This window comes from Lepidochelys olivacea (genome assembly GCF_965140295.1).
Source record: "Lepidochelys olivacea isolate rLepOli2 genome assembly, chromosome: 27".
Classification (NCBI taxonomy): Eukaryota; Metazoa; Chordata; order Testudines; family Cheloniidae; genus Lepidochelys; species Lepidochelys olivacea.
This window is the reverse complement of record NC_140437.1, coordinates 14,777,409-14,791,165: the sequence shown is the minus strand read 5'-3', so window position 1 is coordinate 14,791,165 and position 13,757 is coordinate 14,777,409. Positions and strand designations below refer to the sequence as shown.

The 13,757-nt window shown below is 57.4% G+C and overlaps 1 protein-coding gene across 6 annotated transcripts in view; it reads left to right on the top strand.

Annotated features, from left to right (window-relative positions):
• SRCIN1 (SRC kinase signaling inhibitor 1) overlaps positions 1 to 13,757 on the top strand; it is a 204,993-nt gene that overhangs the window by 88,668 nt on the left and 102,568 nt on the right. The window contains exon 1 of one of the 6 annotated variants that reach the window (XM_084615771.1): positions 161 to 724. The exons of 4 other annotated variants lie outside the window; for them this stretch is intronic. In XM_084615771.1, the coding sequence (XP_084471897.1) occupies positions 655 to 724 (70 nt within the window). In that variant the 5' untranslated portion in view covers positions 161 to 654. Of the gene's footprint in view, positions 1 to 160; positions 745 to 13,757 lie in introns of those variants that run through there. One more of the 6 variants, XM_084615774.1, reaches the window with a different exon arrangement.

Below are 13,757 nucleotides of genomic sequence, written 5' to 3'. Positions count from 1 at the left end.
CCCGCGGGGCCAAGCTGGAGCTCAGCCGGAGAGCAGGGTCCTACAGGCCTGCGGGGACTGTGTCTTTAAGAGCACAGAGCCTGCCTTGAATGCAATCAGCTCCGCATGGGTAGCCAAGCTCCCGTCCCTAGCACACACAGCTCCCCGCTGGTGGCAAGGGGGTAGCGAGGCTGTGGGCACGCAGGCAGCGGGCGGCAAGGGCAGGGGTGTGCACGGGCGCCTGGCACTCGGCCTGCGTGACTCGTTGGACGGAACACACTGACATTTGAAAAGGAAAAAAAAATACCCAGAGAAACAGACGGAGCTTTGAAACGACCGGGAGAAAGACACACAGCAGGGGAATCGAACGGGGCAGAGGGGAAAAGTTCCTGGGCAGGGAGAGGATGTGAGCAGAAGGGCTGGCCGGGAGCCGGAAGGATGCCATGGACTCTGGCAGGGAAAGTGGGGCAGCAACCGGCAGCCATGGAGACAACCTCGCAGACACCCGTGCCAGCCTGGCAGATCCCCCCTCTCTAGCTCAGCGACGGGAAAGGGGACTGGAGTCTGGCTGGAGCCTGGAAAGGTGGATTCTGGACTGGCTACCTCCTGCATTGATCGGCGAGGAAGGCCAGCTTGCACCCTCCCACCCAACTTTCTCCAAGGCTGAGGATCCGGATGTCGACTGAACGTGACAATCGCCGGGCGGTTAAACGCCGACCGATTCCCGGGCACGCACTGGAGCGAGGTCAGTGCCCATGTAATCAGGTTTGTAACAACCCACCTAGCTGGTTGCTTCCCATGAATACATGCTTAATAATGAACTGCCTCTGTCGTTAATTAACATAAACAGCTAATGGACCTCGAGATGTCTCCTTAGATTTAACTTGACAGAGATGGCATGTTGATTTAAATGCCAGGCGATTAGTAAAACCATCTTTAATTTGGTTTAAACATATGCGACAAAACGCGTGTGTGTTGCATAGTTTGGAGTCTTGCCTGGGAGCCGTCTCCTGGTTCCTCTTCAGCCCCATGCAACCGTGGTTCGCATCCCCACGGCGCTTCCTCCGAAGCATCACTGAGGTTTGTGTAGTGGACATGGAGAACAACTGAGCGCAGTCCTCTGTCCCAGCCCTTGACACAGCAGCAGGATGGTATCACGGCCCTCTGCCGTCGTCTTGTCTCAAGACTAAACGCAGCCCGGTTTTTAACCTGGACTGCAGCAAAGTTGCATTTCAGGGGGCTGGGGGGCGCACAGAGGAAGTTCTAGGGAAGGGTCAGCTCTGGGGGAGGGGGGCTTCTGGAAGCACCCAGGTGAAACTGACAGCTCAAGGTGAGCTCAGAGCCCGCAGATAGCAGCAGACAAAGATCGTACCACGTGTGTTTCCAAACAGGGTTGGCTCTGTCCTGGGGCGTCTACGGCTGAAGGTCACGCTGCTAGGAGAGTAAGGGGGAGGCAGGCGCAGTTGCCTTTGTCTTTCTTTTGCTTGGATAAACCTAGCTGGCTGGACAGCTTCTCATTGCAGCTGGGGGGAAGGACACGGGTCCAGCCAGGAGGATTCGGTTTGGCTTTAGCTTTTAATCATGCACCTTCCTCTCTGCTGTCCCCTGCAGCAACAGTTATTAAAGGCCGGAAGGAGCCATTGTCCCCCCTCATTAAGAACTGCTCGTCAAGGATGGCAGAAATAAGGAGGGACAAGATCTGCTTTTGGTAGAAGTGTTGTTCATAGGAGCCCTTTGCGATCTCAAGGGCTACATGCCACTGGGACAGGCTTTTCGCTAGCATCCAAGAGAGAGTGCCTTGATCTCAGAGCAGTTCTTCAGACTTGCTGGCTGCTCTAGACAGCTGGCTGGTGTGCATAATGGATAGCAAGCCATGTCTGCACCCGTGGGACAATTCCCACTGATTCCATCATGGATCGCTCCTGGTGAAGGGGGTCAGACTGGACCAGGGAGTCACCAATTTTGGTGGGCGTTGCAATGAGTCGTGGAGTTGCATGGCAAGGCGGCGTTGGGGCATCCGGCACCGGGGTTGCACCACAGGGACATGAGGGGGAGAAGCATGTCTGCGTGGTGTTCCTGAAGCGGGGGTATATCGGGGGGGGGGGGTAGGGGGAGACCATCATCTCCATGGTTTCCCACCGCTATCGCCACCACCATTTAGACTTGCCTCCCTGCAAGCGCTGGCTTCCTGTCTTGCTGTTAAGCCCCTTCTCCACCTCGCCATGCCCTGCCTTTCACATTTAATTTCTTGCTGTGCGATCGCCGGCCTCCATCACCTGCTTGTCTGCTTCTCCCATGCCTCCCATTCGCGCTTGGGACGATCATGCCAGCAGGGGCAGAGGGATGTCGTGGGGTGGAGAAAGTGTCCTGATGTAAAAGTGCCCCTTACAGATGGGGGGGACAGGAGTGGGCCCTTCCCCGAGACAGTTCTGAAACACCCGATGCAATGCCCCCGATGCAATGCAGCCGTATCTGAGATGGGGTATAAGACAGATCAGACCACGTCTTCCCCGTCGAAGCCGCCCGCCAAGTATTTCATTATCAGTTGCCAGAGGCAGGCTGTATAACAGCAAGCAGGCAGCAAGCCCAACCTGCCGGCTCTGCATTTCCAAGTGCTCAGACAGCAGCACCCACAATTGAGCCCAGATATTCAGAAGAGCTTGATTCCCATCTAGGCACCTAAATCAGGGCCAGGTTTTTCGTAAGAGCTCCGCACCCAGCGCCTCCCGCCGTGACGCTGCTGGACAGATTGTCAGAGGGGCTCCTCCGCTCCCAACGTGCGGAGCTCTTGGAAACCTGCCTCCTTATTTTGGTGCTTTCCTGGGAGCTGAGATCTCTTGCAAACCTCCCCCAATGTCACTTGCCCAATGTCGTAAGGGAAGTGTCTGGAAGAGCCACGAAACTGAACCCAGATCTCCTATGTCCCCCTTCGGGGCCTTACCACATGTCCCCCCTTTCTCCTCTTGCCTGGCTTGAGACCCGGAGGGCTGGCTAGTGGAATACAGAAGCTGGCTCTGTTGGCCCTAAGCTCTCTCTGGGTATGCATATTTGTTGGGCCTTGTGCGGCTTGCTTGCAGATGCATTTGCTTTTGATGAACTGCAGCAGTGCAGTCAGAATCCCCTCGTCAAGCTGCTGCCAGGCGGCTGTCAGCGAGCGAGCAGTTAGCATGGCTGCGCTGACGGCTGCGGATTAGGGGAAGCGATTAGCTTGCCGGAAATATTTGCACCAAGTGCATTTGGACAAAAAAGAAGCGCTCCTAACCTGGTGCGGAAAGCCACCTTCCCCATCGGGGGGGAAGCACGCCATGCCGTGGAGGAGACGTCTCCAGGCGCCCGTTCCCTGCCTGTCTTGACGTTAAGCTGCCTGGCTGCCTGTCTTGACGTTAAGCTCCTTCTCCACCTCACCCTGCCCTTCACATTTAATTTCTTACCATGCGATGGCCGCCCCATGCCCTCGCTTGTCTGCCGGGCTCCATCACTCGCTTGTCTGCTTCTCCCACGCCTCCCATTCGTGCTTGGGAAGATCATGCCAGCAGGGGCAGAAGATGGTCATAGGGTAGGGCCCTGGCCAGGAACTTGGGATCAATTCACTGCCTCTCCCTGTGACCTTGGGAGAATCACTTCAACTGGGCCTCTGTTCTCCCACTGTGAAATGGGCATAATAACTGCCAGCAACCCTGTGAGGCTAAACTCCAGGAATGCTTGTGAGGTCCTCCTGGGAAAGAGGGATTTCAAAAGTCTTAGTTAATGTAAAGGCTTCCCTAAAGCTCCGCTGTGACACCTTCCCTTCGCTCCTGAGGAGGCTGGTGACCGCTGACCCCTCCCCGCTTTGCCTGTTTATTCCCCTGTTGCATTGTGTCCCCATCTTCGACTCTGAGCTCTCTGGGGCAGGGGTGCCTTTGTGCACGCAGACACAATGGGGCCTGGCTCCTGGTTGCCACCATAGCAGAAATAACAAGCAGTCCCCACTCCCCTGTGGCCAGCTGAAGGTTGGCGAGAGGTGCTTGTGAGCCTGTGGCGTGTCCCGGCACCGCTGGCATCTGGGGCAGAGGCAGCCAGCCCCTGTTTGTTCCCTTTTTCTTTGCACTGGAACAGGGACAGTGGCCTGGCTCCGGTTAGTGACTCTGCTCAGTCAGAGTGTCCTTAGGGGAAGGAATGGCCCCGATGGGAATTGATTTTCGATCTCTGTGTGCGGTCTCTCCAGCCCTCCTGCCTCCTCCCTCTCCTGCTCTGTCATCTCTGCTCTTTTTATCCCTTGTGTCTTTTTCTCGCCCACCCGGCAGCCTCTGCTAGCCAGGGCCCTGGATGCACAGCAGTGCAAGGCCCTGCCCTGCCGTGGCGAGATACTGCGCATCCTGTCAGCTGTTCAAGGGGGCTGAGCAGCAATCTGGATGCCTCAGTCCCACTCAGCCATAGCCAGTCTGGATTTGCTTGCCATCAGTAGCCCTGGTGGAGGTTAATGTGGCCGTTCTAGACTCCCTGTTCCCCCGACAGGAACTCAGTAAATTTCCCTTTATTAAAAAAAAAAAAAAAAAAAAAAAAAAAAAAAAAAAGCAGCTCCACTCAATTCGGCCATGGGAGCGGCAGGGCTGCTAGCGGCTAGAGCAGAGAATGGGAACCAGGAAACTGGTATTCTGTTCTCACCTCTGCCACTGACTTGCTCTGCGACTTCAGCCAAGTCACTTAACCGCTCAGTGCCTCAGTTTCCCCACTGCTAGGAAGGGGATAATACTGACCTCATTTATAGACTCTAGTAAGTCTCTTAGAGATCATGAGATGAAGGGCACTGTAGAAGCACCGATTACTCCAGGTCACCAACCCCCTAACGTTGGCAGTGCCCCTGCATTGCCCCTCCCCCGAAAAGCCTGTGTTTTACAGATGATCTGATGAAAAACGGATAATAACCAGAGAGACAGAACTTCCCCAGGGGACTGATTAGGGGTGAATCAGGCCTTTCAACTCTGTGGTTTAGTGTCCAACCATTTTACAGGTGGGTTAGAGGGGCCACCAGCAGTCCCTGCCTGCCTGGCTTCTGAAAGGAAGCTTGAACCCTAGCTGGATCCAGCCCAGGTTTCGGTAGAGAAGGCATGGACCAGATCCAAACCGTGGGAATGTGGGGAGCGATGGAGTTCCATAGGCAGTGCTTTATGGGACTTGCGTAGCACAGGAGGGACCCTGTCTATCCGCAACAGATAGCAAAGCTTCCTCTGACCTCAGCGGGGCCAGGCGTCCGGCCCTAAAATGCTCCGATGTGTAAAGTTAGCTGCAAAAGGACTTTGTCAGAGGGTCTGTAACGGGGCTGGACTCACCACCGCGACGCCTCCTGCTGGCCGTCCTGGGAATTAGCTCTCGTTTTGCCGGAGCACCCTCGTCTAGTGGCGTCTCGCCCCCACCTCACTCTCTGGACCGCAGCATCCTCTTCTGGACACAGCCCTCTGACTGTGCCCCACTCGGTTCTCTCCCCCTGCCGGGGGACCCGACAGTCCTTAGTCCGGCCACTCCCCTCGGGGGCAAGTGGGGGGGGGCAAAGGCAGGGACAGGACCTGGGCCCGCTTGCTCCTCTGGGTCCCAGCCCAGGGACCCGATAGCCAGCAGCCATGTACTGCCCCTCCTCCTACTCCACCATCTGTTTCCCCCAGGCCACTTCCCTGCAGCCCCAGCACCTTCTCCGCCCTTGTATCAGGGCCTGAGACTGGCAGCTGTCAGGTGGCCCGTGGGCCCCCGCCCTACAGGGCAGCCAGTCCTCCTCCCTTGGCCCCTAGGGAGAGTCTGCCCCTGTCCTGCTCAACAGCCCTTCTTATATGGGCCAGCCTGGCCCTGATTGGCTGTCCCACTAAGCCTTCTCCCTATTGGCTGGCTCAATAAGCCCTCTTTTCATTGGCTGGGTTCTACACCGCCTCCCCAAGGCGGCTTTAACCCGTCTTCTGCCTGGGTGGGGAAGCCCGTGTGGAAGCACGGGTGGGGGGGCAAAGGCTGGCGCGGCTAGAGAGGAGCGGGTCCTGCTGCGGCGTCTATAACATAGTCCTCTTGTTAGACGGCTCGGCCATCACCTCCTCCCCAGGGCATTTCAATCACAGCTCTCTGCTATTGTAAACCCCAGTCTGGGGGACCCGGGCTTGTGGACTCTGAATTTCCAAGCCGTGCTTGAGCGTCCGCACTGCAGTGTAAACGTGGGCTTGCCATCGCTGGGCCCGGGTCTCACAGCCGCGCTAACAGGTCCATACTGCAGTGCGCAGACCTCCTGACTCAGGTCTGTGGCTTGAGCTGCGGCCACACGACAAAATGACAGGGCTTGGACCTGAGTCACAGCCGGACTCAGGCTCTGGCCCACCCCTCTGGCAGCATCCTAAGACCCGAGTGCTTGCTGCCCCGGGTGAGACCGATTTGTGTGTGGACAGAAGGCGCGCTTGGGCTCACACCCAAGTCACAGCCCGGGCTAAGCTGCAGTGTGGCCATGCCCGGTGTGCGTGGTGTCTCTGGGTGACGGAATGGAATGGGCCAAGAGGAGCTCACTGCCTTCATTACCACCGTGACGGGTGCCTTCGGTTTGATTTGACACCCTCCCCGCGCCCATGCCCAGTGTCCCCATCCCCGCCCTGGTGCTGCGGCTCACGGCACTGTATTCCCTCTTCTCAGCCCCTTCTCCATGACCCGTGGGGCGACCAGACAGCAAGTCTCAAAAATCGGGATGGGGTGGGGGGTAAGAGGAGCCTATCTAAGAAAAAGACCCCAAAATCGGGACTCTCCCTATAAAATCAGGACATCTGGTCACCTTAATGACCCGTAGCTAGAGCTGTTCCACAGTGCTCATGCTGCTGCAGGCCGGCCCCCCCGTCAGCCACCCCACCAGGCTAATCCAAAGGCAGGTGGAGGGTGTGAGGGGGCTCCTATGGGAAGGACGATGCTTCTAGCCAAGTTCAAGTCCACCTGCCCTGTCGCTCCTGCTCTCCGTTGCTCCCCGCGCTGCCTCCCTGGGTTGTCTTCCCAGTCCTGCTCCCACCATGTAACAGGACACATTGATTCGGCGCTGCATGGGGGGCGGTTATTGCTTTCCTCATGCCTGAACAGTTGGAATCAATTTCCAGGGTAATTTCCTCAGTCGCTCGCCTCAAAGGAGTCAGGGCTGGTTTTAATCCTAACTGCAGCCCAGCTCTGCAGGGGATGGCAGGGGAGGAGGCAGCAGGCCATGCAAAGCAGCCTTCATTTCAATGCTTAGTGGTCCTAAAAATCTCTCCAGCAGCCAGAGAGTGGCTCTGCCCCCTCTGATCTGCCAGGGGAAAATGGCTTCCCAGTGCATCCGGGTTGGCTGGCAGAGCCACGGGGGCCTACGGACACTGGCTTTCTGGGTGTTCGGAGAGCTGCCTGGGCACTCAGCATTGCATGGCGGGGAGACAACCCCTCTCTGCCCTGGACCAAGCCACTTCTGCAAGGGGCTCTAGGGTTTGGTGGTTTTTAAAATCTTCTCTGGGTTGGTGGTTCTAGGACGGGGAGCTCTGGGTAATCCTGGCTCTGCCTCTGGGTGATCTGAGGCGCCCCACCTTCCCTCAGGGTAAAACGGAGCTAATCCCCGCCTCTCTCGCAGGGGTCATGTGAGTCAGGTACGGGGCTGAGCCGCGCCGTGACGCACCATGGAAATTAAAAGCCCGATAGCCTGGTGGGCGTTGAGCGTTGTTCTGGTTAGGGCACGGCCCAGGAAGGCACCCTGCGCACACTCTGCCAGGCCCCTCACTCCCGACCTGCAGCCCCCCTGACATTCCAGCCTCCCCGCTCTGCCAAGGCCTGTGCCATCCCTACCTGCAGCATCTCCTGCTAATCCGGCCTCCCTTATCAACCCCCCGCCCCCGCTTCTCCTCATGAAGCACCAGCAGCAGCTCCGGCTGGCTCCTGACAGCAGCAGAGGGGACGCGGAAGCAAGTCTGATCTATTCTGCCCAGTGGAGGGCAGTGGTGAACAGACACACGCCGGCCCATCACCAGTGCCGTAGCACCTACACCGATCCGCACACGTGTGAAAGGCTTTGCCAGCAGCCAGACAAGGAGCCCCCTAGCAGCGATGGCCGAAGAAGACATCAGTGGGGGAGGTTTAGGTTGCCAGTGGGGGAGGTTTAGGTTGGATATTAGGAAAAACTTTTTCACTAGGAGGGTGGTGAAGCACTGGAATGCGTTACCTAGGGAGGTGGTGGAATCTCCTTCCTTAGAAGTTTTTAAGGTCAGGCTTGACAAAGCCCTGGCTGGGATGATTTAATTGGGGATTGGTCCTGCTTTTGAGCAGGGGGTTGGACTAGATGACCTCCTGAGGTCCCTTCCAACCCTGATATTCTATGATTCTATGACATGGGTCTGTGCTCACACGTGCAGTGGGAGAGAGGCAGTGATTCAGGGCCATCACCTGGCTGTTGGGTGCAGGGGAAGATGGAGCCTGGGAGTCAGGACTCCTCGGTTTGGCTCCTGACACTGCCATTGGCCTTGGGCTAGTCACTTCCTCCATTTCTGTGCCTCAGTTTCCTCTGTTCGGCTAGCCTCCTAGTCTGTTCTTCATCCCCATTGCTAGTCCCGCCCGTGGAGGGAGACAGTTGGCCCACTGGGTCTAGAGGAGAGTCCCAGGTTTGCAGCCACCACTCCAGAGCAATAAGTGCATCTGGGGGATGGGAAGGCAGCCGCATTGGTTTCCTCCTAGTTGTCAGGCAGCACTGCCTGTCATTATCACGGCAGCGTGGGAGGGAGAGGAGCAGGCCCTGCTTGTGTTTATGTTATTCAGCATTTCCTCCTTTCCATCGGCCTCTCTGGTCCTTTATTTTGATGCAGTGCCGCCAGCATCCCCTGGCAATAGAACTCAGGACTTCCAGAGCTCAGAGCGTGAGCTGCTGCAGCTTGAGCTGAAGTAGTAAATCCCCCCGCTGGCACCTGTAGTAGGTTCACATCCTCTGGGAGAGAGGAGATGAAACACACATTGAGCCGTGGTTACCTGTCCCTCCTCTATTAATTTCTAATGCAAAATTAGCCTGTAGAACTCACTGCCACAAGACAGTGAGGCCAAAAGCTTAGTAGGATTAAAAAAAGGAGGAGATATTTATAAAGACAATGAGAGCATCCTCGGTTACCATAAAGAGGCTAACAGAAGTGTGTCTAAGGGCTGTAAACCCTCATGCTTCAGGGTCTAAGGCCTCCACTAACTGCTGGGGATCAGGAAGGAAGTTCCCCAGTGGCCATGTTATTCCATAGTTGTCCTCTAGGGGCATTCTTGCACCATCCCCTGCAGCATCTGGCACTGGCCCTAGCTGGAGACAGGATCCAGCCCCTGGTTTGATCTGGCAATACCTGACTTGTTCCAGGAGATGCAGCCCCAGATCTCCGTTGCTCCAGGAGCAAATGGATCGTGCAAGACGACTGTGAGCTTTCATTCTTCATATAGCTCTTCCCTCCTCAAATAAGGCAGCCCTGGGGCTCAGAGGGTGGGGGGAGGGTTGTGTTTGTTTTAAGGACACAAACTCTCTCTTGATGCTCATGTGCTGGGACAGACCCATTCGAGCAGGCAAAATATGCCTACACAGGCCTACGTGTGCGGCCTCTGCTCAGGCTCACACTCAGAGCACAGTGAGTTCACTGTGGAAGTGCAACCAAATGCCTCTCACTATTCCAACCCCCTGCAGACACCCATTCACCTCCCCCAGGATGCCTGCTGTGGCCTGGGGCACCCCCTGCAGTCCTCGAGCAATGGGCGCAGTGTGGCAGGCTGGGAGGCTGCTGGCTTGGCGGCGATTGTTCGTGCGTGGCTGGGTTTGTATGACGGGTCGGGTTGGTGGTTTTGTTTGTTTAATTTCCTCCTTGTGCTTGTCTCTGCCAGGCAGAGGGATGCGTTTGCTGACAATTCTCCTCCAGTGGAGGTTGCTGCGGCTCTCCCATCTCCGGAGCCCTGGCCTTTAGATCAGTCCCCAGGGCTGGCGCTTCAGAGATAGACCTGGGTGCAGCCCGGTTGGCTGGATCTCTGCTGCGCAGGGGATTGACTCCTGGGGCTCGGAGATAAGGATCCAGATAAGCCAGTCCCGGGGGATCGAAGCGCTTCAGATTTCAGCTGGGCAACAAACTTTACTGCCGTCGCAGGTGCTTGGGTGCACCTTCCTCCCTGACTTCATAATAAGCATTATTCTTCCGGGGTTTTCGGTGTCGCTCTAGTGCCCAGCAAGCAGGGCCCTGTTGTGTGAGGCACCGTCTGGGTGGTGGTGTGCTGGTGATGGGGTGTGATATTCAGCAGGCACACTGGAGTCAGGCTACACAAGCACTCGGCTCAGCCTGAGACTGTCCAGGCGTCGGGAGATAGGTGGCGTCTCGTGGTGAAGGCACTCGGGGTCTCTGGGCTCTGCCACAGATTCCCTGTGTGACCTTGGGTGAGTCTGGGCCTCAATCCCCGCTCTGTGAAGATGTTGCTGTTTCCCTACCCCAGAGCAATGGGTTAATGTTAGGAGGGTAACGACCTGAATGTTTGCAACAGAGCCTTAGTAATAGTTACCTGACAGTTCCTTTGCCCCACTGGATACCAAGAAGATCTGTGTGGACAGAGGGTAAAATTGTCTGGTTCTCAATGGCCAGATATATCACAAGCCAGTGCTTCTCCACTTCCGCCATGCCAAGGCCTCACTTTCCCTCCTGGAATCCCCTCCCAGCTCGCTGGGATCTAGCCCGGACCCCCTCACGTTTAGTAATAAAGGCAGGGCAGGATGGTTTCCATCCCCGACACCTGCCCCTGACCTGCTGGGGCCCCCGGCCCCCAGGCTGAGACCCCCTCCCTGCTCTAGGGACAAAGTGGAGGCTTTTATGTCAGGTTTCCAGCAGAAAGGAGACTGCCGCAGCCGAACCCAATGCCAGGCCACGTTTCTTTGCAGATTGACTTTAAATAAACAGCTCCGGCTGTTGAAAACCGTTGGCACTAATCAGCGCCGTTCAGCGCGTGGCAGGGCGATAGGATAATGGGAGCTTGCATTCCTCATCTGGTTCATTTGCATTCTGATTTGCTCTTCAATATGTTTTTTGATTGGGGGGGGGGAAGCTCGTTGGTGAGACCCAGACGAAGCTATATGGCAGCTGATAATCGGGCAGCGCAGCATGGAGCAGGCTCAGTGTGGCCTCTCGCAGCCGCGCCAGCAAAGCCAGGGTCCGAGCATTGCTCTAGCTGGAGCATTTTCTGATCAGCTGATCATTCAGCAGCAGAGTGGACAAAGCACTTGTCAATGTCCAGCGGGGACCAATCCTGCCCAGGCAAGGAGAGATGAGGCGGTGTGTCCGGTATTTGGTTAGCCCCATTGCTGCAGGATTGCGCAGCCGTTCATGGAGCTCTGCTCATCACATTCTTGTGATGGAGGGACGCGTTGTCCCCCTTTTACAGATGGGGGAATGAGGAATAGGGTAGATTAGTGACTTGCCCAAAGAGTTCAGCCCACGTAGCCTGACTCCCAGTCGGGTGCCCTGCCCGTCCAGCCCAGCCTTCCTACCCTGGAGTAGGGCGGCATCTGGTGGACTCAACGGACAGTTAGACCCATTCTAGCTGCAAGGTTGAGGTCTAGTCTCAGCCCCTGTTGGATACTGTTCTGGCCATCAGCCAAGCCCCTGGAGAAGACGGTGCAGCAGGAGCTGGGTGTGAACAGGTCTCCACCCCAGCTCCCTCCTGCACACAGCCAAGGGGCTAAGGGAGGGCAGAGCCCAGGGCCTGACTGGGGCTAACCCCAGGGTGCCGGGCAGTGCTGAGGGCGAGCACTCTGGGGTGGCATAGTACGGGGGCAACGCGCCCAGTCTGGACGTTGCCCTCTAGAAGAGGCGGCTGTGGCTAGCTGAGGTGAAGAAGGGAACATGCTCGTTAAGATGCTGGTGCCCTTTCCCGGCGTAGCGCCTTGTTCTGGGAACGGGCCCAGTTCACCATTGCCGGGCACCTCGGGTAGCCATTTGCACAGTGGGAGGAGGATCCGATAATGCTTGTGTAAGCGGTGGCACAAGGGGCAGGGCCTGTTGACTTCCGTGGCCCTGCCCAGCATGAGTGAGTCCGGCTAGCCGTCTGCAGGGTCCTGCGTTCAGGGCAGGCTGAGGCAGACGCTCGGTAACTGGCTGTGGATGGCTCCCAGAAGTGGGACGAGGGTTACTATGGATATCTCTCCTGCTGGGCTTGTTGCCTGAGCTGCCGTCCCAGAACGCTTGTTAATGGCGATAATAAAAATACTTCCTCCTTTCCAGGAATCGCAGCGAGCAGCAAGGGGCTGGGTAGCAAAACAATCAACTCCTCTGGGGGGGCACCAGGAGGGGCAGACAGCGATCCGGGCAAGGCTTCAAATACAAGGGGAAATAGTGCACGGTGGGTTTAGAAGAGGGCATTGCAGGAAGATGCTGCTCTGGGCCGCCCTGTGCAGGGGGCAGCTGCAGGGTGTTTCAGGGGCTGCATTTGGGGGGGGGGCAGGTTCAGAAGGGGGGTGCCTGAAGTAACTTCTGCCCCCTGCCCAGCAATTCGCAGATCCAAGCTTTTTAACCGTAAAGGGAAGGCCAAGGTATTATTTTGCCCCAGTGCCGCGCAGGTTGCTAATGAAAGGAGATGTTATCACGTCTCCCACAGCAAATCTCCTGCCAGCTGGACTGTGAATCGACTGCCCTTTCCGGCAGCATCTCTGCCCCTTTTCTCAGAGCCAGCTCCTAATGGGTGCCATCTTGCCAGCAGAGCTTTGACTGGCCTTCCCCGGGATCATCAGCCTTCCAGCTCGTCTGGGCGAGATCCAGCCTGTGCCACCGTCGTTTAAGGGTCGCAAACCATCCTGCCACTGATGCTGCCTATGGTAGATCGGAGAAAACCTGGGCCACTTGCACGGAGGGGCCCCATCCCTACCCTGCCCTTGTCTAGACTAGCGGGCAGAGGTTGGCTGGTAGGAGGGCAGGGCCCCTAGCAGCTGGCTCTGACCCTGAGGGCTGCTGCGTCCTCTGGTAGCAGGGAGTGGGGCTAGCAGGTCCCCGTTGGCCAGCACTCCAGCCCTGAGTGTGAAGGAGCCTGGGTAGGAGAGGACAGATCCCCCTAGTGCCCATAGGCCCCGGGGGGGGGTGGTTCACTCCCTTCCCTAGGGCAGCATGGTAAGCCAAGTCCCTGTGTCATTCCCCACGGGCTGAGGCTGCCCCGGGTGGAAGCATCTCTCCCCAGGAGGCTGTGACACACTCGAGCCACATACCGTTCCAAGAGCCTTGCACGCCCCTGGCACCCACACGCCCACGTGTGTCGCAAGCAGTGCACGCGGGGGCCAAATCCTGGTGGGGGCTGACTTGCTTTCCCCAGCTCTAAACTGCCATCCTGCTTGATGCCAACCCGGACGGGGTAATAGTACAAGCGGTTCCTCCCGTAGGGCACAGGCGGCCTTTGGCCATCTTCCCACAATGCACTGCTCGTGGGAGCCATGGGACGGGTACCCAGTGGGGATTGCAACTGAAGTGGCTCTGAACCACTCCAGCATGGACACAGGGTGAAACCTCAGCAAGGCAGAGCGTGTCTCAGCCGAGCTGGGGTGGGCTCACTGAGCTGGGCTGCTCTGGGGCCCTCCAGCCGGAAAAAACAAGCCAGGCCATCCCAGCCCTCCCCAAAGCTGGCTCTGCCCTTCGGCTTGAACCGCCAGACCGTTGGTTGCGCCAGTTAGGCGGCTTTCCGAGTGCAGGGCTGCTTGAGCCGGTTCTGCCGAGCTCGTTCCATCGGGAGCGGCTCTGTTCCGTCGGGCAGACCCCGCACTGAGGGAAAGGCACCGGGTGAGCCATCTGGCACAGATG